At 37.9% G+C, this 25,330-nt stretch overlaps 2 protein-coding genes across 2 annotated transcripts in view; both read right to left on the reverse strand.

Moving 5' to 3' along the window:
* slc6a17 (solute carrier family 6 member 17) overlaps window positions 1-19,550 on the reverse strand; it is a 35,233-nt gene extending 15,683 nt beyond the window's left edge. The window contains exons 1-5 of the mRNA XM_067413784.1: window positions 19,172-19,550; window positions 12,185-12,601; window positions 6,821-6,978; window positions 3,201-3,327; window positions 8-189 (exon numbers count right to left, since the gene is read on the reverse strand). Coding sequence (XP_067269885.1) covers window positions 8-189; window positions 3,201-3,327; window positions 6,821-6,978; window positions 12,185-12,479 — 762 coding nt within the window. The 5' untranslated portion in view covers window positions 12,480-12,601; window positions 19,172-19,550. The remainder of the gene's footprint in view (window positions 1-7; window positions 190-3,200; window positions 3,328-6,820; window positions 6,979-12,184; window positions 12,602-19,171) is intronic.
* The window catches only part of gnai3 (guanine nucleotide binding protein (G protein), alpha inhibiting activity polypeptide 3), a 354,328-nt gene that overhangs the window by 253,441 nt on the left and 75,557 nt on the right, over window positions 1-25,330 (reverse strand). The window lies entirely within an intron of this gene.

The raw sequence follows: 25,330 nt of genomic DNA on the forward strand, positions 1-25,330 counted from the left end.
GCCTCACCCTCCCTGAAGACTGAATGCCCCTTATTACAGCCAAGCAGACAATTATCCAGGCAGCCAGCAGCGACAAAGTCATCTTCCAGTTCAGACCCCCGCTGTCTGCAATTGTGCTGGTGATGTCCAGGGTCTCGCGGTACCAGTAGTATGTGGTTGCTGAGCTCTTCTCACACTCAGGCTCCACAACTAACCAGACAAAAGAAAACCAGAGAGACAAAATTCCATGTCTATTAATTTCTCTTTACACCACTGACTATTTGATGACCCTGTGGAAAATATCAACATGGTATTTCTGTCATGACAACTATCGTCAAATATGATTAATTGACTGTAAGCATATATTTTGGATTGGCTATGGTTCCGTTCTGGGTAAGAACTACCTGCACATCCATGTAGTCTAGAATGGATAAGAGCAGGGAGAGCAGCAATTAGGGTAAACAGAACAGAACCAACATAATGTATTGCAGATATCATTAATGTTCATGGTAAATGTACAAAATAATAATAATTTTAGTCTGATTCAAGGGGAATCAGAATACCAAATCCTGACTGGACAAGAGGAGGAGCTGGGGATGAAGGAGGGTAAATGAGCTCTGGAGAAACACAATAGCTGCTGATACTGAGGAGCTATATACTGTATATGTATGCTGTGATAGACGTTGTATTCCTACAGGTAGACATGATCAGCTGACAGCCAGCTGATGCGAGTTTGACTAACGTGATCTGCCAGAACTGACACTACGCTTGTTTTTTTTTTTAGGATTTGATTCGGATTCATTTCAGTTGTGATGTCCATTAGATACTGTAAGAAAGAGATTCTGTCTCTGCTGATGTTGTCGATTAGCCTGACAAGCCAGACCCACATCAAGATGTTTGGTCTGGAAACTCACCATAGACAGGGCTCAATCCGAGGGGCGGGATAAACGGTTGTCTTTCAAACTCCCTCTGCACGCGATAGGATAGCGCTACACCAACCGGAGCAACGACGGTGAAGGGGAGCTCGCTGACTGATTAAACATTCGCCGTATCCGGTCGGCTAAACTCCGAACACATCTTCCCTTTTTAAGAATGACTTCAGTGCCGCTCTTTGTTCTTTTCTCAGAGGAAAGCTTAACTCCAAGTCTTCCGGAGGCGCGGGCAGAGCTGATTCGAAAGACCGCGCCGTTCGCCAGTTTCTGTGTTTACTAGAAGACTGTGTTACTAGAAGCACGCAAACGCAACTCGGCCGTCGTCATTATGGCCCCGCCCGCCGACTCTATAGTCTACCTACACGATGTGATTGGGCCGTCCAGATTCTGAGGAATACAGCTCAGATAGGAATTGAGAGTTGCTAGACCACACTTGCGGGCAAATTAAATTTGCTGCCGCTAGGGTGCGTCTAGATTTCTAGGCTAGTTGTCGATTATACACAAGGGGGTAATCTAGCGCTCGGAAAGCGTTCCACCCCTAGGGGCTGCCATTGCTAACCAAGCCATCACCTGCTGTTAGCATCCCATTGACTCCCATTCATTTTTGAGTCACTTTGACAGTGAATAACTTTACATCTGAGACGTTTAAAGACTCCATTTGTCCATTGTTTATTTCTAAAGAAACACGACAATGTATAAAAGGCTCCATTACCTTGTATCTTACACTATCGCCCCGCAGAAGCTGTTTTTGTAAAAATAGGCTAACGATTGCGTCATAACCAACGCGACCCTGTCGCACAGTTGAGAAATTACCGTATAGACCTGAGGAGACGCTCGCAGGCAATCTTTTACTGTCTATGAGACAGTCGGGGGGACGTGGAGACATGTCCTGGAGACTAGTCTGAAAAAGTCAAGGGGGAAGAATGGGGAGAAGCCCATAGCGAGCCAAAAGCAACGGGAGAAAATATTTAAACAACGTGATTCAGATTTCGCTTTCCACATCTACTAGAAGACTCACAGCTGTCAGACAGGAGGCTCACGTCACATCTACGTCGTCAAGCTCAGTCTGAGCCTGCGCAGTTCGCTCAGCCATCAGGAAGTGAGTGCCCCTAGGTTGACTTCATTCTTTCGCCGTTGACGTCAATGGGAACGCTCCGTCCATTTCTTTTACTGTCTATGATTATACAGGACAGTGTTTCCAACTGATTCAAACTCCTTTTTTTGAACGATTCATTAAAAGAACCGACTTAGAGAGAGTCAATTGTACCGAGAATCAGGCAGAGCAGGTCGAGCAGTATATTTTTGATTCACTAAAAAGTATTGGGATCATTCAAATAGAAATTGGGATTAATTGGAAAATTGACTGTTTTTCCAGGCCAAGTGTTTTCTGATTTTAAAAGACAGTTAATTAATGGGGTGGGAAAACCATCCAAAACACAGCATATGCTGGTGACCTGCCGATATTTTCAGCAGGGGACATTGACAATGCTATGGGAATCTCTGGGTCCTATTTTAACAATCGGGGTGCATGGTCAGAAGCGCATGGTGCAGGTGCACTTAGGGCATGTCCGAATCCACTTTTGCTATTTAACAATGGAAAAAACAGTCTACAAGCCAGGTGCATGGTCTAAAAAGCTTGTACCTAGTCTTTTAATAAGTCAGGGTTGTACCTACTCTGAATGTTTCTGTGTGTGTGCTTCAATAAAAACAGCGCATTAATATAGAATGGTGATTAAACTGACAGTGGAAACTACCTGTTCCCTTTTAGTCGATCACGTTCAACGTAACATCCCAATTCCCTCCTTTAGGGAACAAGGGTTTCGTACGTAACTAAGATATTTAATTGCACCCCTTCCTGCCTATCAGAATCGAGTATTCAGACAGACTGTGGTATAAATAATTTTAAGTCATCTTCAGGTCCCTTTTAAGTTTGTTGAGGCCCCCTGAGAACCACTGGGGTAGAAAATACTTCAAGATACTGAAGTCACCAACAGCCACAAATGGTAATGCATAACTGAGTGCAATTTTATCGAGGTCATTTGTTGTTTAAGTAAAGAAAAATAGGGATTCATCTCAATACAATGAAAACAAAAATTTCCATAATGCTTCCATGCAATTGATGGGTGACACACATATTTCTACAGTTTCAATTGTATAGGAAGCAGGAAGCTTTTTGCTGCGACACATTTGATTTAATCATGTAAGTGTTGTACTAAATTAAATGTCTCGCTTAAAATGGCATGCCTCCAATCTTCATGGTCATTATGTGAGAAACTGCAGAGCACTCACTGGCTTGGCTGCCGTTCCTCCTGATGGGACAGGAGCTCCAGGGCAGAGGGTATTGAAAGGACTGAAAAAAGTAGAAGATGCTCCAGCCGATAATCACATTATAGTACAGACCCACAAAACCACACACCTGCAGAATGGAGAGAAGAAAGGACATTGATTGACAACTATCAAAAATGACACTATACTGAACTATTATACCGGAAAAAAACAGCCCCCTGAAAAGGTCTCATCTAAAGAGGTTCATTTCGCTTGACTATAGACAGTTTACAAAACATCTGAGTCACACTGTGCACTAAAAATAACAAGAGGTCTATAAAATCGGTCTGCAATCTTCTGGGAATCTTTGTCTGGGAATGTTTTTTGCTATACCTATGCCTTTAAAATAGTTGCTACTTATATCGGACAAACAGAAACCACAAAATCTACACATGAATATCAAAATTTCAAAGGTTTTGTATGAATGAGCTTACATGCCAGTTTAGGATTGTGGTAAGGTCCTTTTACAAAACATTTCAGTAAGAGTAGCTCTTCCTGGCAATTGTATAAAGTGCTGATGTGCACCAGACTGCTGACAGTCGAAAGTCTGGCTATTGGAGTCCCATCTGATATATGATGTCTTAATGGATAAAATATGAAGTCTTTTAACTCCTAAAACTCAATAGCATTAGGCCTACTCCATTTATTGTGTACATATGTAGAAATAGAACTCGAATGTGTTATGTGTGCTGAAATAATGTGTATGTTGTATTTAGCTACGTGTGCTTGTTAACAGCAAATATATCCCTTGATTTTTCCCTGGAGCCTGTAACATTGCAGTAATGGTTCTTTAGGACGTCACAGGTCCACAGCACATTGAGTTAGTGAATAATTTAAGCATTCTTTCTGCTGTAGCTTTTTGGGTATTAATAGCTGAGGCTGCAGCAGAACAGCCACATATATTCCCTGAGTGTTTTTCTACAGTCATTTTAACTGTGGGCCTTTTTAGGGCACGTTTACACGGCAACGATGTACTGAAAACAGAAATGGTTTTCCTTCGCGTTTTTGCGTACAGACGACACCGTTGTCAAAATGATCACTGTTCATAACGATCCACAAAAACAATTAAAAACACTATTATGCATGCCAGGCATTTTTGGAAGTTTACACGGAGACACAGGGCCGTGCACAGGGGGATGGCCCGGTGGCTAGAGCCACTGCCCCTTTGCCCTCATCGGCTAAGGTGCCCCTCTTGCCCCCTTCCCTCCCTCACCCTCAGAGGATTTCCATAAAAGCGTTTGGTTCCGCTAAAAATCCACTAGTTCCGCTAACCCTTTCTGTGTTTTCCCGCTCACTCCGCTCAGCATCGCTCAAAGTCTGCGGCTGTCTGCTCTCTGTGGAGACGGCTGTTCCAGAATGTCGTCGCAATAACAGGTATATTACAAACTACAATCCACAACGTTGAATTGTTTCAACAGTGCAAACATGGATTCAAAGCTCCAGCATGCCACTCCTGTAAAATAGATGACCGATTATAATCAATTTTACGAGTTAATAGGCTACTAGTATCTATAGCCTAACATACTTCGTAATACAGGCTATTATAAATATACATGAGTTGTATCAGGGTAGCCTACAATGGGGCTAAAGCACACCCTAAGAAAAATATGCTCATTTTTCAAAAAAGTCCATACTTGTGCAAAAAAGCAACGTTTGCAGTATTTTCTGTTTATTTTGATTAATAAAATATTTAATTATTGTTCAGTAAATATTAAAATGTTAATATAAAAATATATTTCAAAATGCAGAAACAAATGTTTAGCCTAAGTAAATAATCTGAAAACATTGAATGAATGAGATTCCATAATAATTTTATAAAGTTTTATCCTTGTAACAACTAAATATATGTGTATTATATGATTATTATCATATATTTTATTTTAAATATGATGTTGCCTCTAAGATGGACACCCAAATTAAGATATTTACCAGCTGAATCTTAACCATGTCATGTCAACAAATGGAAGTCAGTCAGCTGTTTATTATCATGTTAAATATGCCTTTTACCCCAAATACCATACTTTTATATATTTTGTTATTAAAAATCTGTTGCGTATGATTTACATAAATCATAAACAAGACCTTTGTCTCAAAATATATTCAATTTTAGTGAATCTCATTTGCTACTTAAATCTCCAATAAAAAATGTAAATAGAAAAGATATCAAATTAGCCCAGAATCAACTTTTTGGAAGAATAATTAGAACAACAGAAATTTAATTAGCACTAAAGCCTAACAATTGTATTTACAGTATGATTGTAAAAGGTTTGTTATTCATTTTCTATATTAAGATGATACTCAGTCCCCTTATAGTGCCCCTTTTTTTTGGTTTGGGCCACTGCCCCTCAAAATATCTGTGCACGGCCCTGCGGAGACAATAACGGTTTCAAAAGTTTGGTTTTCACACTCTCAGAAAGAATAGTACCAAAGCTGTCACTGGGGCGGGACCTTCTTTTTAGGTACTTAAAGGTACACTTTTTGTACTAATATGTACAGTCATGTGGTATCAAAATGCCTTTCCTTACGTGTTTTTTCACTGGCTTTGAGTAGAAGTTCTTATTCAGACGATATACTAAATACAATACAAAAGACATTGTTAATTTTTAACAAAGACGTTTTTTTGTTGTTGCAAAGACATGTTTATTTTTTAATTATTCAATGAATACTTTTAATTACCATAAAATATAGTTTTAAATATTTGAATTCAACGCATTCTGTTACTAATGAGAAAGCCATCCTAAAAAAAACTGCTAATAAACAGCATTCGTACAAACCCAGACTTACTGGTGCATCGCCGCATGGTATATAACCATCACCTCCCAAAAGGCCTTGCATACTTGCTGACTTGCTATATCTACAAAGTGCAGTTGCTTATACAAGGAAAGAAAACCTGAAAGTGCAGGTGCAGCTGGGACTGAAAATAAATGTATTAAGTCTTCAGACAGAGTGATATTTCAAGATCGAAACCCATCTGATAGGTTGCGTGACTGTGCTCGTATTAAAATGATTTGAGAACAGCGCTGAGTAATGGATGACGCGGCACACAATTGCTGGTGAATTAGCACTTTTAGGCCTGTGACACCTCAAAAATAAATGCTTCTCTTAAGGCCTTCGAAACAAAATAAAGGGAGAAAATGACATTGGTTATTGGTCTGGAACTCACAGGGTTCTCATTGTATTGTGAACCTTTTTCAACAATGCATTAGTGTCTGAACTAGAATCTCAAACTGCATCAAAAATTACGCAGTCTGAGCTCACACTCACAGTTTGAAGCCTGGAGTTTGTAACACATGAAGAATGATTTACATTATTTTGTCTATATAGCTGTAGTTAAAGTTTAGTTCCACTTTCACCTTATTTATCTTGTCTGTATAGCTTTATCTTAAGCTTAGTTTCACTTTCTCCTTTGCCCCTTTAAAATCAGCGATTTAAACGCAACCATTCTCACAAAAAAAATGGATGCTCTCTATTTGTACATAAACACTCTCAAACCAAGTTAAGCAACATTATCTCAGTCGAGAAGAGAACATACATTTGAGTGACTGCTCATTTGTGTCTTGTGTTTCAGTCCATTATTCACTCACCATCAGGCTGGACACTCCAATGCCACCGAGTCGTGGACAAACATAATTCCACACTCCGATGCTCCCCCGACGAATCCTCTGGCCAACCGCCAGCTCCAAGAAAAAGAGTGGGATGCCAATAAGGATAAGAAGGATGAAGTATGGAACAAGGTAAGCACCTGTAAAGAGAGACAGGAACACTTGTAAACGCAGAGAGTAATGTCCTTACAACAACGTTTTTAATGACCAACCAATTGCCCAAGATCAATCAAGCAACAGTGCACTGAACTCTCCACAATGTGAAAAACAATCACATTTCCTTAATGCTTTTTCCACGCATACATACATTTAAGTATATAATTTACTTAAAATATGTTTGTTGCCAAAATCAAAATAATTTCTTTGACTGCCTGGTACATGTTTTTCCTTCATATTTTATATTTTCATTCATTTTTAAGTAAAATGTATTTCATTTAGGCCATAGACTAACTTAACTATATAAAACAATGTAAGGCATTAAATCATATAGTATATAGTAGTGATTCAAACTAAAATATTTAATTCATAGTTCATTCACACCATGTCTTAATTACTGTAATTACTTGATTTCAACATGTAAAAAGCGTTCATGTTCTCATTGAGCTTGTAATTGCAGCTTGCAAGATGGGAATTGTTTGAGAGCTCCTACTTGTACCATGTGACCACTGTAACATCTGACCACTGCAGAATAATTAAGTGTTGATAGTGGTCTATAGAAACGGATAATTCCCATTCTGAGGACATGAACAGCTCCGAATGTAATGACATATGTTATCATCTTGAGATTATGGAAGCGTATGCACACTCACCGGCCACTTTATTAGGTACACCTGTTCAACTGCTTGTTAACACAAATATCAAATCAGATAAACATATGGCAGCATCTCAAATGCATTTAAACATGTGGACAAGATCAGCTGAAGGTCAAGCTGAGCATCAGAATGGGAAAGAAAGATGATTTAAGTGACTTTGAACATGGCATGGTATCACAGAATCTACTGAGATTTTCAATCACTAAAGTTTACAGAATGCTTTAAAAAAAGAGTAGCTATTGAGTGAGCGGCAGTTCTGTGGGTGAAAATTCCTTGTTGATGCTGGAGGTCAGAGGAGAATGGCCAGACTGGTTCAAGCTGATAGAAAGACAAGAGATACTCATTACAACCAAAGTCTACAGAAGAGCGTCTCTAAATGCACAACACGTTGAATCTTAAAGCAGATGGGCTACAGCAGCAGTATACACACCGGGTGCCGCTCCAGTCAGCTAAGAATAGGAAACGGAGGCTACAATTTGCACAGGCTCACCAAAATTGGACAATAGAAGATTGTAAAAAAAATGTGCCTGGTCCGATGAGTCTCGGTTTCTGCTGCAACATTCAGATTGTACTGTCAGAATCTGCTGGCTCTTTCCAGCAGGATAACACATCATGTAACAAAGCTCAAATCATCTCTAACTAGTTTCTTAAACATGGCAATGAGTTTACTATACTCTAATGACCTCCACAGTCACCAGATCTCCATCCAAAAGAGCACCTTTGGGATGTGGTAGAATATCAGCATTAGTTCACTAACCTTTTTTTCAAGACAATAATTATACAGATGTCAAGTACTGGGACTAATCTAATGTCAACCACAGGGGGAAAAATAAATAAATAGAACAAAACAGAACATTAATTCAAGTCAAAATATTGCAAAAGTAGTGCTGTTGACTTTACTGAAGATTTCTATAGCTGCAATGGTTGGATCTCTGATTATATTTCTCTTTTAAAATCTTGATTTCTGTTAACTAATGAAGAGTAATAAATTACATTTGCCTTTAGAGAAATGCATTTAAAAAACTAGTATGACCTACTGTCACACCATATTTTGAAATATATTAAATGTATATAACACAATTTGGGTTAAATGAAATCCATGATCTTATACTTTTCCAAGTGCAAAGCTTTATTATTTTCATGGCTTAGTTATGTTTTGTTTTCCATACATTTTCTTGCTAAATTTCAACCACCCAGATGCAGCAGATGGTATCTTCTATAGGCGAATGACAGCCTGAGCCCCAGTAGGCATGAATGAACAGACAGACAACAGAATAAAACAGCAAGTCACGCTGCAGAGCCCTGACGTCAAACTAACTCCATGGTGACGAAGAGTTTGGTCTGAGCAGAGCAGCCTCTGTTTGAAGTCAAAGAACAATCTGAAAATAACTGCTTCTATAGACATGGAGCGCACAGTGCTGGCAGATGACCACAAACCCATCCTCTTGGGAGGTTATACGTGTAATTAGAGCCAGGGATGATCACAGCAAAACACTCCCTTGGCCTCAGCTTATGACGAAGGACTGCTTATTATCAGGTTGATTACAGCATTTCTTTTGTGTTCGATGTCGCTTTGTGGAGGCTTTTTTGTCTGGGCTGTATTTATGCATGCAATTAATTAAAAGGAAACAAACAGGTCTTGCGTGGAAAAGAAGAGACGGGAGGAAAGAGAAAGGGATGGACGGACAGATGGAAGAGAGAAGATGGAGAGAGCAAGAGTGCGTAACGTAAACAAGGCCTTCTGGGAAACATTCATAATCGCAAGACAAGCAAGGACAAGCTATGACGATCTAATTAAGATGTCAGGTTTCACTTTCAGATAGCACTCAAGTGTCCAACTATCTTTTTAGAACCTTTTTTAATATAGCTTGTTACTATACTATTTTCATTATAAATCTTTTTTTTTTCTTCAGATCATTTGCAATCAACTATGCACTGCAAATTCTAATTATCTTTATGTTTTTTTGTCGTTTCCAGTACATATATTAAAGTTAACAACATAAATGTGCGCGTCATAATATCTTATCAATTTTGCTTCACTTATTTTCAGAGAATACGTCTTAAATATTTTTTTACAAAACACAAGCTTTATGCTAAAACTATTTCATGGGCTTACCTTGATTCATTGTATTTTGTGGATATATTTAACTTTGAAGAGACTAAGCTGATTCAGTTATCATTAAATCATCTATTTCCTGAAATCACTCTACACCACATTTCTGACCAGAGGCTGTGAAACAGCATAAATAGTACATTTCAGATAAAAGGAGGATATGATAACAATGAAGAATCGTCCTAGCAGCTAAAGAGCAATGACCGCAAGAAAATTATTGTATTATGACATGTAAATCACAATTTAGGACCACACTGGCCTTGACTTTCTTGTTTTTAAACCGCCCATATAACATTGCTGCCCTAAATAACACTATCGACAGCTTAATAAATTTAGAGGGACCACAGCACACAAGGCACACAGCTGACCCAAAAAAGACTGTCTCAATGGAAAATAGTCCTAAAAAATCTGAGCTAAATAGATTTTTTTTTTAAAGAAAGAAAACATTAAGTTCATACTAAAGATGTAAATTCATCAATATTTACTCACACTAGCACCAATGTTGTCTATACAATGAAAGTGAATGAGGACTGGGGCTGTCAAGCTCAAAAAAGATCATACAATAGCTTTTCATAAGAAGCTGAAAATGAAAATTATGTTGTTAATCACAACAAATGTAGACATCTCTCCTAGCTCTTGTTGACATATTCATAACAATTCATGAGAGAAAAGTCTCATTTGTGAATGTGTGAAAATGTGTCTAATTTCTGTCAGATCTATTTAATCAGTCGTTTATCCAGTTCATAAAACTGGCCTGATTTATTAGTTTACTAATCAGTCTGATCCAGTTCTTGATCACTTTGGTTTCTCTGTTTGAAACCAGTTATTTGCGGGGGTATATGATCTTTACATGGGTTGTAAATCCTCAGCACGGATGAATCTGTTTTGAGGAGTTTGTGTGGCTGTCATTCATTCACTGCAACCACGTTGTTGATTCTGTTTCAAATCACAGATTCTACATCTTGCAAGTATGACCAAAATAAGATTTTTCCCCGCAAAATGTCATCTGAAAAAGTAAATAACATGTCAGGCACTTTTGCTCGTACCAACTGAGGAAAAAAAGCATTAAAATAAGTCATGCTACCATAGGTGATTAAATCTAACGATTGCTTAGCTAATATAGCTAAGCACATATATAATATATTTAGTTTGTATTAGCGTTACCTTTGGATTTCTGTACAGTCTAATCTTTTGCTTTTGACTACAGGTGAATCTCCAGTTGTCACAAGTGATTGTCGTTTGGACCTTTCTGGATTACAATCTGCTAATAATTCCAGCTGAGAAAAGGCTATAAATGATCCGCCATCCTCAGCATCCATCGTTCTGAACGCTGGCCGGTTATGTACTTGCTTAAATAATTTTGTAAATTTTTTTTGCCAAAAAAGTTATGGACTGCAGCTTTAACAGCTCAATGGAGGTGAAGATTATTAAAGAATAACTGACATTCTGGTAGTCACGCAAAGCTTCATAAAAAATGTAAAAATAGTTCACAACTACAAAATTATCTTTATATATTAAAGATCATATATATTCACTTATATTATATCACCTATTAATAATTTCTGATGAATCATCATATTCACGCTTCTATTATCTTACTATATGACCTCAATCTTATTCACTTCATTGGTATCAGGTTAATTTTAGTATCAACTTTAAGAAGATGTTTATTTTTGATAAAACACTTAATAAACACATATCCCTCCTCGATCTTGGTTAAATCAAAAGGGTGATAGAGCCTTTTTTCAATCTGCCCTTAGCTTATAGAATCAGTTGCCAGTTGACATCCACCTTGAACCTTCACCACTCATTGTTTTTAAATCAGGTTTAAAACACATCTTCTTTCTCTTCTTTATTTTACTTACTAGAAAAAATGTTATGGTGTTTTTGATATGCAATTAAAATGTGGTTTTAAAAAGTTTCATTTTTGGGTGAACTATCCCTTTAACTATACAATTAAAAAAAAAAGAAGATTTTGGCATCTTTTGACAGCCCCAATTTCACTCCCTCAGTCTCTCGAGGTAGTTTATTTGTGTCGGTTTAGTTTTTTATACTAAAAATTCTAGAGGATCGTGTCATACTAAAGCCAAACTGCTAGGTTTGAAAGTGTATCCCTGTACTAAAGAATACATTTATTGCTTTAATGTTAATGTTAAATTAATCGTAAAATGTGATTATCATCAAAACAGAGGGAATGTTGATTTAGTTTTCAACTACTGGATGAAATCCAGTGCAAAACACCCGAGGAAAACATTTGTGAATCTTTTCTGTCTTTTTGAGATGGACATCGGTCATCCTCATCCGTTGTAGTTGCATGGAAAAGCGCAACCAGAGCACTAAAATTTCTCCTTATTTTTTTCTTAATTGTTTGAGTTGAATCTCAAAATGGTTACAAATGCAAATCACTTATAAGTTACTCACCTCCTCCATTCTTCTGGCAAAGATAAGGGAAACGCCACACGTTACCCAGGCCCACCGAGAAGCCCACCTGGGCCAGGATGTACTGCAGCTTACTGTTCCAGGCAGGTCGACCGTCTTCCAGGTCAGGGGAGATGTCTGGTTTGCCTATGGGTGGAGGGCCCCCTCCTGCCATGTTCATGCTCATCTGGCTGCTCTTGTAGTCCATGGGAGCCTCCAGCGCCAGGAGGTCAGCCACAGACTCTGTAACATGCTCATTACTGTGCTCGCGCTGAGTCACTTTACTGCTCTTGGGCATGGCTGTGTTGTGTCGTGGTGATCCCAACAATTAAAGGTGTGAAAGAAGAGCAGGGAAGATTGGGGGTCACAATAACTGCCCCTTTGGCTTGATACAGGTGTGGAGAATGTAGGTTTGTGCTTCTGTGAAAAGAACATGAATATATGAGAAATCGGGCCACAAGAGATACAATTATGGTTATGGGATACATAATATACATTAAATCATTTTTCAAAATCATGTCCATTTGTTTTACATTTAACAAATTAAAAATATTTCTGGTGTTTAGTTGGATGTTGAATTGTATAACAGATTTATTAAACCTATCTTGGCTCTGGACAATAGAATAAATTACATGAAAAGCTAAGCAATCTGTTGAAATGGAAGCCGAGGCATGCACTGGTTGGACAGATTGGAAGATTTTTCTGACCCTCTGCATTGCAGTTTTGTATATGGTATTAACCATGGTAAAATATCATAATTTTGCAAATTTTACAATTACATTCATTAATGTAAAATACAGTGAAAAAGTATTATTGTAAAATATTTTTTATGTACAGTATTGTACAAAAGTCTTAGGCACGTTAGTATTTTCACCCCCCAATTTTTTAAAGCCAGTTATTTATATAATTTGCAATAGTGTGTCAGTAGATAGTTTACATTTTCAAAAAGATTTTTTGGCCATTAATTGTAATAAATCATTCCAGTGAAATGTCAGTATAGTATAGTATCAATCAATCAGTCAAACAACTTTATTTATATATGGCACTTTTACAATCACGATTGTGTCAAAGCAGCTTCACAGTGTCAAACAGGATAATATTGCAACAAAATTAGATTTGGCTGTACAGTCGTTCTGGAGAAAACAGTGATGTTATCAGCTTGTTCTCGTTTATCATATAGTGACAATGTTGGCAGATCTGTATTATAGTTTATAGAATTAATTAAAACCTAATTCATAAATTTTATTTGTATAATTAGTTGAACAACTTTGATCATAATTTTAGTGTCCCCAACTGAGCAAGCCAAAGGCGACAGTGGCAAGGAACCAAAACTCCATCAGGGCATGATGGAGAAAAATAAACCTTGGGAGAAACCAGACCCAGTCGGGGTGCCAGTTCTCCTCTGGCCTATTAACACACTGTGTATGATTATTGTTCTGGCAACCTTACAGGTCAGAAATCATTTTAAATCGGAATATTCCAAAAAAAAATAATTGGTGTGGAGTACAGTATAGTACAGCATAGCATAGCATAGCATAGCATAACATAGCATAGCATAGTATAGTATAGAATAGCATAGCATAGTATAGTATAGCACAGCATAGCATAGTATAGTATAGTATAGTATAGTATAGTATAGTATAGTATAGCATAGCATAGCATAGCATAGCATAGTATAGTATAGTATAGTATAGTATAGTACAGCATAGCATAGCATAACATAGCATAGCATAGTATAGTATAGTATAGTATAGTATAGAATAGCATAGTATAGTATAGTATAGTATAGTATAGCACAGCATAGCATAGTATAGTATAGTATAGTATAGTATAATATAGTATAGTATAGCATAGCATAGCATAGTATAGTATAGTATAGTATAGTATAATATAGTATAGTATAGCATAGCATAGCATAGTATAGTATAGTATAGTATAGTATAGTATAATATAGTATAGTATAGCATAGCATAGCATAGTATAGTATAGTATAGTATAGTATAATATAGTATAGTATAGCATAGCATAGCATAGCATAGTATAGTATAGTATAGTAAAGTATAGTATAGCACAGCATAGCATAGCATAGCATAGCATAGCATAGTATAGTATAGTATAGGAATTTACTCCAAATCTACTTCTGTCATGAAGTGCCGGCTCACCATTGGCCGACGCGGTTCACGTGAGCACCACAATGCATGCGTGTGATGCTGACACAGGAGCTGGCCAATAATGAGGCGGCATTCCGGAAGTGCTGCACTTTTTACACTATGTCAAGAAAGTGAACCCAATACACGTTGTATGGCAAAACCCGAGGTCAACAAGTATAACATATTTGCATACTAATATTAATGAGAAGATTATGAAACAACATTAACAAAACATTTTTTTCTTATGATTAAGTACAGTGTGGAGAAAGCTATTTATTGCAGATTTGGTGTGAGTCCAGGGTTTGCATTCATTTTGATTCAATGTGTGTGGGCACTGCTGCTAAAATCAACCTTATATTATTGCATATGATTCTGCTACATGCGTGTCATCCAAATTAACTTCTGAACTCAAAACTTACACAACATTTTGTTATTCTCTTGCAAAGAAACTAAATGCATTGACATGTTAACTACAAAAAAAATACAAAGAAGACACTGATTTTTGCATCTTTTGACAGCCATAAGCCAAAAGTCTCTCAAGGTTGTTTATTTGCTGCCTAAGATATCAATTTAGTTTGTATGGGTCCTAGAGGCTTTGTGTCATACTAAAGACAAAATGTACTACTAGGTTTACCAGCGCAACATTGCACTGAAGTGTAAATTAGTGCATTAGTCTTAAAGAGTAGGGTCTTATCAGCAGCCTTTTGGAACGAATTTAGGTTTAGTGTTCAACTAATGGATGAAATCCAGTTCAAATCACAGCCTGATATTAAAAAAGAGGCAGTCACTGGTGAGCTTTTAATCTAGACCATAAGGGTGCTTTTCATGAAAAATAAGAGAGAGGTGATGCATGAGCTGAGATTTCTATCTACTTATGTCTAGGGAACGTGGCAACAAAGCCGCCATCTTTGCTCTTCCCACCTCTGTTTATCTTTGGTAATGAGAAGCAGCCTGAGGCATTGAAAAAAAATCTATACAGCTTATCTAAAATACAAGAGGACACAAGACATTGCTGTGTTGCTAGGAGATGCCCACCCACTGCCCATGGCAACCTACAAACCACCTCAGATCTGCTTGGGGAACCAAGTGGGGGGGAATCCAACTACTGTTAAGAGCAAGCATACACATCATATGAAATTATTAGCATGTGCAATTGTGCATTGTTTTGTCACATGGTCAATGATGATAAACATCATAGGACACACTCGTCACACACTGAGTTTGAACTTTTGCACCCACTGTGAAATTTTGCACAGTGTTCAGGTCCAACACAGCCTGTCCGGGCAGCAGGCCAGTTAGTTCTCTACGTCATTATTATGGAAGGGATTATATTTCAGTGGAGAGCAAACGAATGAAATTAATATGAACGCAAACAGAATGCTTCTCACCCTGTACTTAGTCAGTCTCATTTTGCTGTGCATTAAACACATGAGTGCTGATCACTCATAATGCAGGGAACGTGCTTGGTCCGTTGATTCTGAGAAATGCAACTAAACACCCAAATCTAAGCCTCCCTGCTGGTGACCCAAGAATATAAAATGCGTTGCAGATCAGAGCCTCCTATTGGTCAGGATTTCCTTAGCAATATGGGTCTATAGCTAAATATCCTGTTGATTCAACTGCACATTATAATATAATATATGTATTTTATATTTTATCTGTCTGGGTTGCTAGGCAATGGAGCTTGGTGAAATTCTCACATCTTCCTGTGAACCTACATGCTCTCTATATCAGAACAGTGAGTGACTGCTCATCTATCCAGTGCTTGAGAGCATTCATTGGACACGATTTGGTCAAAACCTTGAAATACATAAGGTGGGTCACAAGAATTAAATAGTGAGGGATTTTCTCTGTCTTTTGTTGTTAGATTAACATTGAGGACAAAGATAGCCGTATGTTTATTAGGCTGTTGTCACTTTAAAGACCCCCCTGTGGTTTTTATGTTGTTTATATGTCTATATGGTGTTTTTAATATGCTTAAAGACAAACCATATGCAAATTCATAAGTCAACACCATTGCTGAGTGTTTTCTCCTTAAAACTGCTGTGAACCAAAGACAGTCTCAAAAACGGTTAGAAATCGCTGTTGTTCTCTACGTCACAAACCTTTTAACCAATCCCTGAAACGTGTGAATGGACTTTAGCATATCATCAACTGCAGTAAAGCAGGGGAGTCTCAAAGAAGCCAGGTTATCCAGGAATATTTTTCTGTTGATTTAAAAAATCGTATACATTTTGCAAAATAACAGGTGAATTATGTATATCAGTTTTGTGTAATACCGTATGTATTACCATAATGTGTCCAATGTTGTAGAGAGCGATACATAAAACACATTAGGCCTATCATTCGGATATATTGACTTGTAGTAGACAAGTCTGCACTTTTCCACTTCTTGTGAATCAGTTTCTGGTTCAAACATATATGGCTGAAGTAAATCAGTATTTCCACTTGCCATCATGGAGCATTTAATATATATATATATATATATATATATATATATATATATATATATATATATATATATATATATATATATATATATATATATATCAAAGGCGGGAAAAGCAAAAATCTAATCAATCAATCACATGGCAAAATAACTCTTTCATTTTTTCTTCAATGCATTAAGGGGTGTGGTCCTGGTCAAGACAATCTCCTGAACTCTAAACTGAATGTCAGAAAGGTGATTTTAGCAATTTTGCGCGTGGCATGGTTGTTGGTGCCAGACGGTCTGATTATTTCACAATCTGCTCAGTTACTGGGGTCTTCATGCACAACCATTTCTAGGGATTACAAAGAATGGTGTGAAAAGGCAAAAAACATCCAGTATGCGGCAGTCCTTAGGGCGAAAATGCCTTGTTGATGCCAGAGGCCAGAGGAAAATGAGCCAACTGATTCAAGCTGATAGAAGAGCAACTTTGACTGAAATAACCACTTGTTACAACCGAGGTATGCAGCAAAGCATTTGTGAAGCCGCAACACGCACAACCTTGAGGCGGATGGGCTACAACAGCAGAAGACCCCACCGGGTACCACTCATCTCCACTACAAATAGGAAAAAGAGGCTACAATTTACACAAGCTGGAAAAATGCACAAGACTGGACTGATGAGTCGATTTCTGTTGAGACATTCAGATGGTAAAGTCAGAATTTGGCGTAAACAGAATGAGAACATGGATCCATCATGCCTTGTTACCACTGTGCAGGCAGGTGGTGGTGGTGTAATGGTGTGGGGGATGTTTTCTTGGCACACTTTAGGCCCCTAAGTGCCAATTGGGCATCGTTTAAATGCCACGGCCTACTTGAGCAGTTTCTGACCATGTCCATCCCTTTATGACCACCATGTACCCAGCCTGTGAAGACTACTTCAGGCAGGATAATGCACCATGTCACAAAGCTCGAATCATTTCAAATTGGTTTCTTAATGACAATGAGTTCACTGTACTAAAATGACCCCCACAGTCACCAGATCTCAACCCAATAGAGCATCTTTGGGATGTGGTGGAACGGGAGCTTCGTGCCCTGGATGTACATCCCACAAATGTCCATCAACTGCAAGATGCTATCCTATCAATACGGGCCAACATTTCTAAAGAATGCTTTCAGCACCTTGTTGAATCAATGCCACATAGAAATAAGGCAGTTCTGAAGGCAAAAGGGGGGCAAACACAGTATTAGTATGGTGTTCCTAATAATCCTTTAGGTGAGTGTATATATGTTAGATGCAATTAAGTGTGACTAATCGATTTGATTACATTTCAACAGCATTTTCATACATTTCGTTAATGATGAAAGTTGCATTACAAGAGCATGAAAAAGATGAAAAGATAAGAAATTGGGCCACGAGAAATTAGTTTTTCCGTCTGTTGAATTTTATAAATCAAGCTTAAATATTATTCTGATTTATTAAACTCTGGATGAATCTTAAGACTACAGCATTCATTTCATATGAAGTTAAGTAATATGTAGCAATAAAAGCTAAGGAAAGATTTTTCTGATCCTATATATAGTGTTAAATAGTATAGGGCTATGGTACATCAATTCATTTAGTGGACGTTCTTATCCAAAGACCTGAAAGCAATTTATTTAAAAAAAAAAACATGCTATATATAAAAAGCGGTTGAAATGATTCTGTGCAGAATGAAAGCATTTCTTTAAAATAAATATTTCATACGTTTTCTTAATGACAAAAGTTGCATTACAAGTTCTTAAAAAAGGCCAATGCATGTGATGTGTTTAATTATACTCGTTTTCGTTTGAATATGAAAACATTTAGGCCTATATTTTAAACATTGTTTTAATTCATACACAAATGAAAACGAGTAATGTACGCCCTAATTAAATGAATCACGTGCACCTTCGTCAAGTTTTTCAGAGAAACTCGCCAGCTCAAGCATCACCTGAGGACGCGCCTGACTGCAGTCACGGACAATAATACCATTCACCTAAACCCTCCCTCATTCACTGATCTTTCGACACGAATCGACACGAGCAATACGCTTGCGATTGTTTAAAAGCATTAACACGTGGAACCCGCGGGGCTTAATGTTGTCATGTATGTAAAGAGTACCACGCGCCCTGCAGCATCCTCAAGGTCAAATATTTGTATCACGCTGACCTGTAACTGACGCGCCTCTGAGAAACCTCGTAAATAACAAACAACTGACCAGCAATTTGCTGCTGTGAATGATCGACATTGCTGCGTGCAGAGTGATAAAAAGCTCAGTACATGGCAGGAATGCCAAATAAGTTGCTACAACGCGACCATCGATGAAAAATCTCTTGCATCTTTTATCACGTCGTTTGCTAGGCTAAATGAAGAAAACCAGTGGTCACTTACTGGATGTCGAAGAGTGAGAATCAGATGCGGGTGTTTTCATATATGTCTCAATGAGTGACAATAACCCGAAGAGTCGATTTGATGGCTCCCATAGAATGAATCCTTGATGTGCCGTTTCCGCGCTCACGACTGAACCTGTCCAGAAATGCGCAGAGTAAGTGAGTGAGCGCGCCGCCTGACGCAAAACCCACCGCGCACTGTTGTGAATTCTCTATCAGCATAAAATAGTAACTTTGGGGTCACGCTGACACATCGGTGGGCGTCGTCCGCGACTACACTTCTAACCAACCCACTCCTTGTTTTGTCCTCCAGTTGTTAAAATTCAAAGCACAACTTACATCTCCAAACACGATTGGCAGAGAACAAATTACTAGGTATACGCACGAGTCACGAACTCGTTCATACGTCAGCAGACGCGTAATCTGCGTCCAAATTCTGATGAAATACCTGTCGGCTATTGCAAAAACAAAATCTTATCTTTGAATCCCGTGTGTTCATACTGTCCAAACGGGGTGCCGTCATGTCTTATTTAGTTAAAGATAAAGTTGTTTCCCCCACATTTTAAATCAATAAACATTTAGCCATTGACATTGGCTATATTCTGAGCCCTACTGAGATGCCTTTTCCCCCTTCTCTGCTATCAGAAAGGCTATTTCTTTGCAGCTGCAGATGAGTCTGATTGTGTCTAGCTCATTCTTCTTCCTGACATTGGAGAATTTATACCATCCTTGGTTCTGGCTGGTCTGACTCAATTGAGTTTCTTTTCAATTTTGCTCTGTGAATTGAGATGGATACCGCAGATCGCTGATTAATGTCTTCAGCAGATGTTTCTTAAAGCCATCCCATCAATCACACGTCTGCACTCCTGTAAAGATAAAGAATGATTTAGAATGCATCCCTTAAAGTGAATCAATTGTTAATGTAAAATTCTTTTGTCTGAGATCCAAGAAGCCTAATCTACTGATGACAAATCAATGCAATACTCGTTTTTTTAACTCATGAGAACATTGAAGGACGTTCTGGCACCATGTTTTACAGAGACCATACTCTGAATGTTTAGTTCCCTGGGTAGGAGGAAGAGCTGTCCGTCTGCGCCTACTGTTTGTAGCCTGGAGAACAACAAACAGGTAACACATAAGCCGGATACGTGTTTGTTTATGTGCCAGTGTGTGTTTGACTTACATTAGCAGATGTGGCCCAGAGAAGCAGATGTCTAACACCAAAGAGAGGGTTTTTAGGGGACAGATACACTTGCAGAAACACCACCTGCTACATGTCTAGAACCAGAATGGATTTTTCCCATATTCTGCCCTGGTGAGAATTTTCCGCACTACTTTTATTGGAAAATGATCGGAATTGATCATTTAAAAGACTAGGTCTACACTCTTACTGATCACAGAAAACATGATTAAATTAACCCAAAAGTTTAATGAATTGACTCTAAATATCATAATCAATTTGTACCTGAGGGAACTGAAGCAAAATTAGTAAATTCATTGGATATAAATGACGATTTGTGTTTATTTACTGAATTTTGTTGGGATGAATTTATTGAAAATGTTATGATTTAAGACTTTGTTCCTACATAAAATTTAATTTAAATCACTGAAAATAGATATTATATTGACCACACACCTTACCAATTTATATGTATTATTTCTATACAGAATTTTTAAATACATTTTATTTTTGTGCTGTGGACCCTGATAATTATGAATTTATCCAAGACCTATAACAATTAACGTTAAAGGGATGTTTATTATTTAAATATGCTCATAAAGTACCAGTGGCATAAACATTTAGAAGAAAAAAAAAGCTTGAGGTCATTTTGCTAGATATCTATTAATAATAATATTTATTTTAAGTTAATATTAAGTTTAATTTGCTCCATTTAGGGTTGAATGTTAAAGGATAAATAAACACAGCATTCCTGTTCAATGGAAATCTACAGATGGGCGTAGATTCTGCGTGGGCTTGTCATAGCCCACGTGGCTACCTTCAGACGTATGCATCTACTAGGTAAACGCTCGTAAGGCACAATGAGAATGTGAGCATCTCCCTTTCCCCAGATGTCTAAGACACCGGGATGCTGCATGAAGACGTGCGCACACACGGCTAAAAATAGGACTGAAGTATCCAGCAAGTCCCTCCCTGTGTTAAAGCCTGTAGCTTTGGGTACGCTGGAGCATCCTCAGCCCTGTAGCGAGTGTGTGTGTATGTGTGTGAATCACAAGGCTCTAGCTCTCTTTCATGGAGCACTGAGAGCTCCTCACCCTTCTCATGTGACTCACCTCGCCAGGGCCCACTGCTGGGATCTGTTGCTATGGCAACAGCAGATCATATGATTCTGACTCATTCGCTGCGTGTATGTGTGTGTGTGTACGCGCACTTGGGATTATGTTCTGGTGGCATGAATGAGCCATGGTGGCACACGCATGTCAGATCATGGTAAAACGGAGGCCTGTCTTCTTGCAACCTCACATCACACACTGCACGTGTCACTTAAGCCAAGACTTCTACTTCACACAAACACAGTACAGATCATAAGCGATAGCAGCAGTGATTTATTCAACCATAACAGTAAAATCCCGGCTGGCACAAGATAAATATCTATACAGCATAACAAGCTACAATCCCTAATTGCTGCAAACATAGCATCTGATGCGGAACTTATGTAAACATATGTGAAATTACTATGGGGTAATATGGAAATGTTGTATTTACCTGAAGTTATATCCGATGTGGACTTACTTTTAAATAAGTCTTACTTAAATGTATTGAACCTAGACCAGTGTTGTTATTGTTAAAAAATAAAAAAACATAGCAGAATGTATGCAATGAACACAATTTCCTCAGGCTGTTCTTACATACTGTGAGGCTGCAACAGTGGTCCCAGAGAGAGGCTTTAATTATTGAGAACTTGCTGGCGTCACTGTGACCTTGAGTGAAGTGCATTCGTGTGGATGCTCCGCACTGGCACATGCTAGCCTGACACATCTCCAGATTTCGATAGTACAGAAAGCAGTATTCAGTTTCTAAGTAGTATTTTTAAACACTATTAGTGAGTCTTCTAAAACTTGCAGCTAAGGCCTGTCACTAAAATGGCCATGAACTCCACATCCCGCCTTTGAGTTGATAAGACTTCACACTGTTCACAGGCTCATTTGAGCGCACAGGCTTCAGGAAACCAGCGGAAGGGATATTTATCACCGGCCTAATGGGGCATGCAGCAAGGCTTAGATTTACAACATGGCCGCACGGGGCATTTTATCTGGGGAAATTATGACACTGTGGGAATAGAGGAGAGGAAAAGAGAAATCAAGAGGGAAGGTAGAGTTATTATACAAAACTACTAGAGTGTGCGCTATCAAATTGGGCCTTGAAGAACTATTCACCCATGAATGAGTACATTTTTACTTACCCCCATATCTACACTGTAAAAAATTTTTTTTAAAAAAAATAAGTTACCTGGTTGCCTTAAAATTTTGAGTTCATTGAAATAAAAAATTTGAGTTAATACAAAGAACATTTTTGAGAATTGACAACCTTTATTCAAATATTATTAAAAGATTTTGTAAGCATATTAGGTAATTGTGTGTGTTGTATTTGCGATGACGCAGTGAAATATGCCAAATTGTGCTATTTTCATGATTTATCAATTTTTTTATGTAGTTCAGATACAATAATATTTTGAGTTTCTATTTATTAAACAAATTTCCTTCATTGTATCAACTCAATTTTTTTTATTTCAATGAACTCCAAATTTTAAGGCAACCAGGTTACTTACTTTTTTAAAGTTAAACCAACAATATTTTTTACAGTGTACTCTCATCTGTGAGATGCAAAAGTGTTTTAGACATTCTTTAAACATTCGACTAAATAGTAACTTTGAAACTACTTATAAACTGCCAGTCATTAAGTCAAATCACCTTTATTAGTGCATTTTACAATACAGATTGTTTCAAAGCAGCTTTAAAGTGATAACAGGAAATCAACGCAACAAATATTGTGTTGGCTGTACAGCAGCTCTAGAAGAAAGTCATTGTTCAGTTGAACCAATTCAACTCTGCACCCACCTGTGGGTCTAATACTGCATCATCATTTAAAATATGCTGCAGAGCTGAAGTGGTGCAAGTTCAGCGTTGATTCATTTCCATTGTAAAAAACGTTACCCAGCAAACATTTGGATTTTTAATGACTGTTGAAATGACATCCCGCCGACACGTAGGCCTACCGTCCATCATGGTTGAAAAATTGTTCCAAAATAAACAGACGTATTTGAATGCATTTTAGGCAATGTTCAATGTAACATTTTTATACTGTATATACCACAGTTTATTTTTTGAGTTGAAATTTAGTGGCCATTTACACAACACCATTTTCAAATGCCACTGTATGTTTCAGGTAGCATTACCGGTCAGTATTCAGATTTCAGAATTCTAAATATTTATTCCAGTTCCATTTAGTTCGATCAGATCAGATCGGATTCATTGGGCCGGTATGAAGACGGGTTAGGATCAGTACCAATGGCTGTCGTGTCATAAGTGTTAGTAGTCTGTCTGCTTAATATTTGCTAACACTTTATTTTGATGGTCCATCCAACAGAAAGTAATTTTGCAGTAGTACATGGCAACTTATTCTACTAACCATAACCCTAACCTAATATTCTAATGAAAGTTAGATGACATGTAGCTTCAAAGTTACTGCATTTGTCATCATTTGCCCACGTTGTTCCAAAATCATACAGCAGGCTTTCTTTTGCAGAACACAAAAGAAAATATTTTGAAAAATGTGTCAGCTGTATTATGAAAGTTATTGAGTTATTATGTATGAAAGATAAATTATGATAGGACACAATCACTTTTTGCATGATGAAAAGATTTAAGGCAGAATTCACTCTCAAATAAAATCGTCGTTCATTGTATGCATACTACATCAAATATGGACAAGTGATATATTCAATCATTTAAATCTGCCCAATCATTTCTAAAGAAAAGCCTCTGAACAAACTCCCACAATGGCAAACTGAAGCTTCCAAATCGCTATCCAAATACCCAGCGGTACGAGTGAAATTTTGCAGGGCTGCCAGTCTGCCATTTGTCAGCACCAGCGTGATCCAAAGAAGTGCTGTTCCTTTTTTGTCAGCCGGTCTGTGCTCACGTTCTTCACTTGTAAACATTACAAAATGAGGATGAATAAAGCCTGAAAGTGTGGGAGAACAAGAAACAAAGCTTATTATAGGAAATGTATGGTGCATAATCTGGTATACTTTTGCATGTTATTTATTTAAAACATAACGGTATTCAGGATTTAACTACACTCTAAAAAAATCGGAGTAAAAATCAACCCAATGTTGGGTCAAATATGGACTAACCCAGCAGTTAGGTTGTTTCAACCCTGCGATTGGGTTGTCTTAAGCAAATATTTAACCCAACCGCAGGATTAAAACAACCCAATCGCTGGGTTAAAACAACCCAATTGCTGGGTTAGTCCAATATTTACCCAACATTGGGTTAAAACAACCCAGCATTTTTTAGAGTGTACTTACACTCGACTTAGAGTTAATGGCCCATGGTGTCTTATATCACTTTCTGTGCTTATTTGACAAACTGTATTTCCTCAAACCTTGTACCTGACAGAAGCACAGACTCTCTTGCACAGACTGTCCGAGACTCAAATGTTTATAAATGTAATCGCCTGATTGTGTATGCACACCACATCTTTTTCTCCTGGAGTGAAGTAAGATTTATACAATTACATGGATTGAATCATTAATGATGTATGCTCAATCCCTTTAGGAGCAGACAACCGACCAATCACTCTGTAACCGACGTCTAATGACCTTTATCACAGATAAGACGACAAGAGGCATGGGGGAGACACAGCTGTAAATCAGGTGTCATGAATCGGGGTGTGTGTTAAACTGACAGGATATGAAGCACAGGACATATTTCAGGCTGAAGCAGTTCTGAGCACTATAAACAGTCTGCTGTTAAGGGCCGGCTGACGTCATAATCTCCTGCTGCAGTATTGCGTATCATAAACAGGATGCCGATACAGATATTGTCAGTGCCAAAGGTGGAGCTGCAGGGATGCTTTTGATTTAGGCTTGATTCCAGTTAGATATTGTGACAGCACATATGTTTACAGAATGTCAGG

The sequence above is a fragment of the Pseudorasbora parva genome, chromosome 13 (assembly GCF_024679245.1).
Source record: "Pseudorasbora parva isolate DD20220531a chromosome 13, ASM2467924v1, whole genome shotgun sequence".
Taxonomy (NCBI): Eukaryota; Metazoa; Chordata; class Actinopteri; order Cypriniformes; family Gobionidae; genus Pseudorasbora; species Pseudorasbora parva.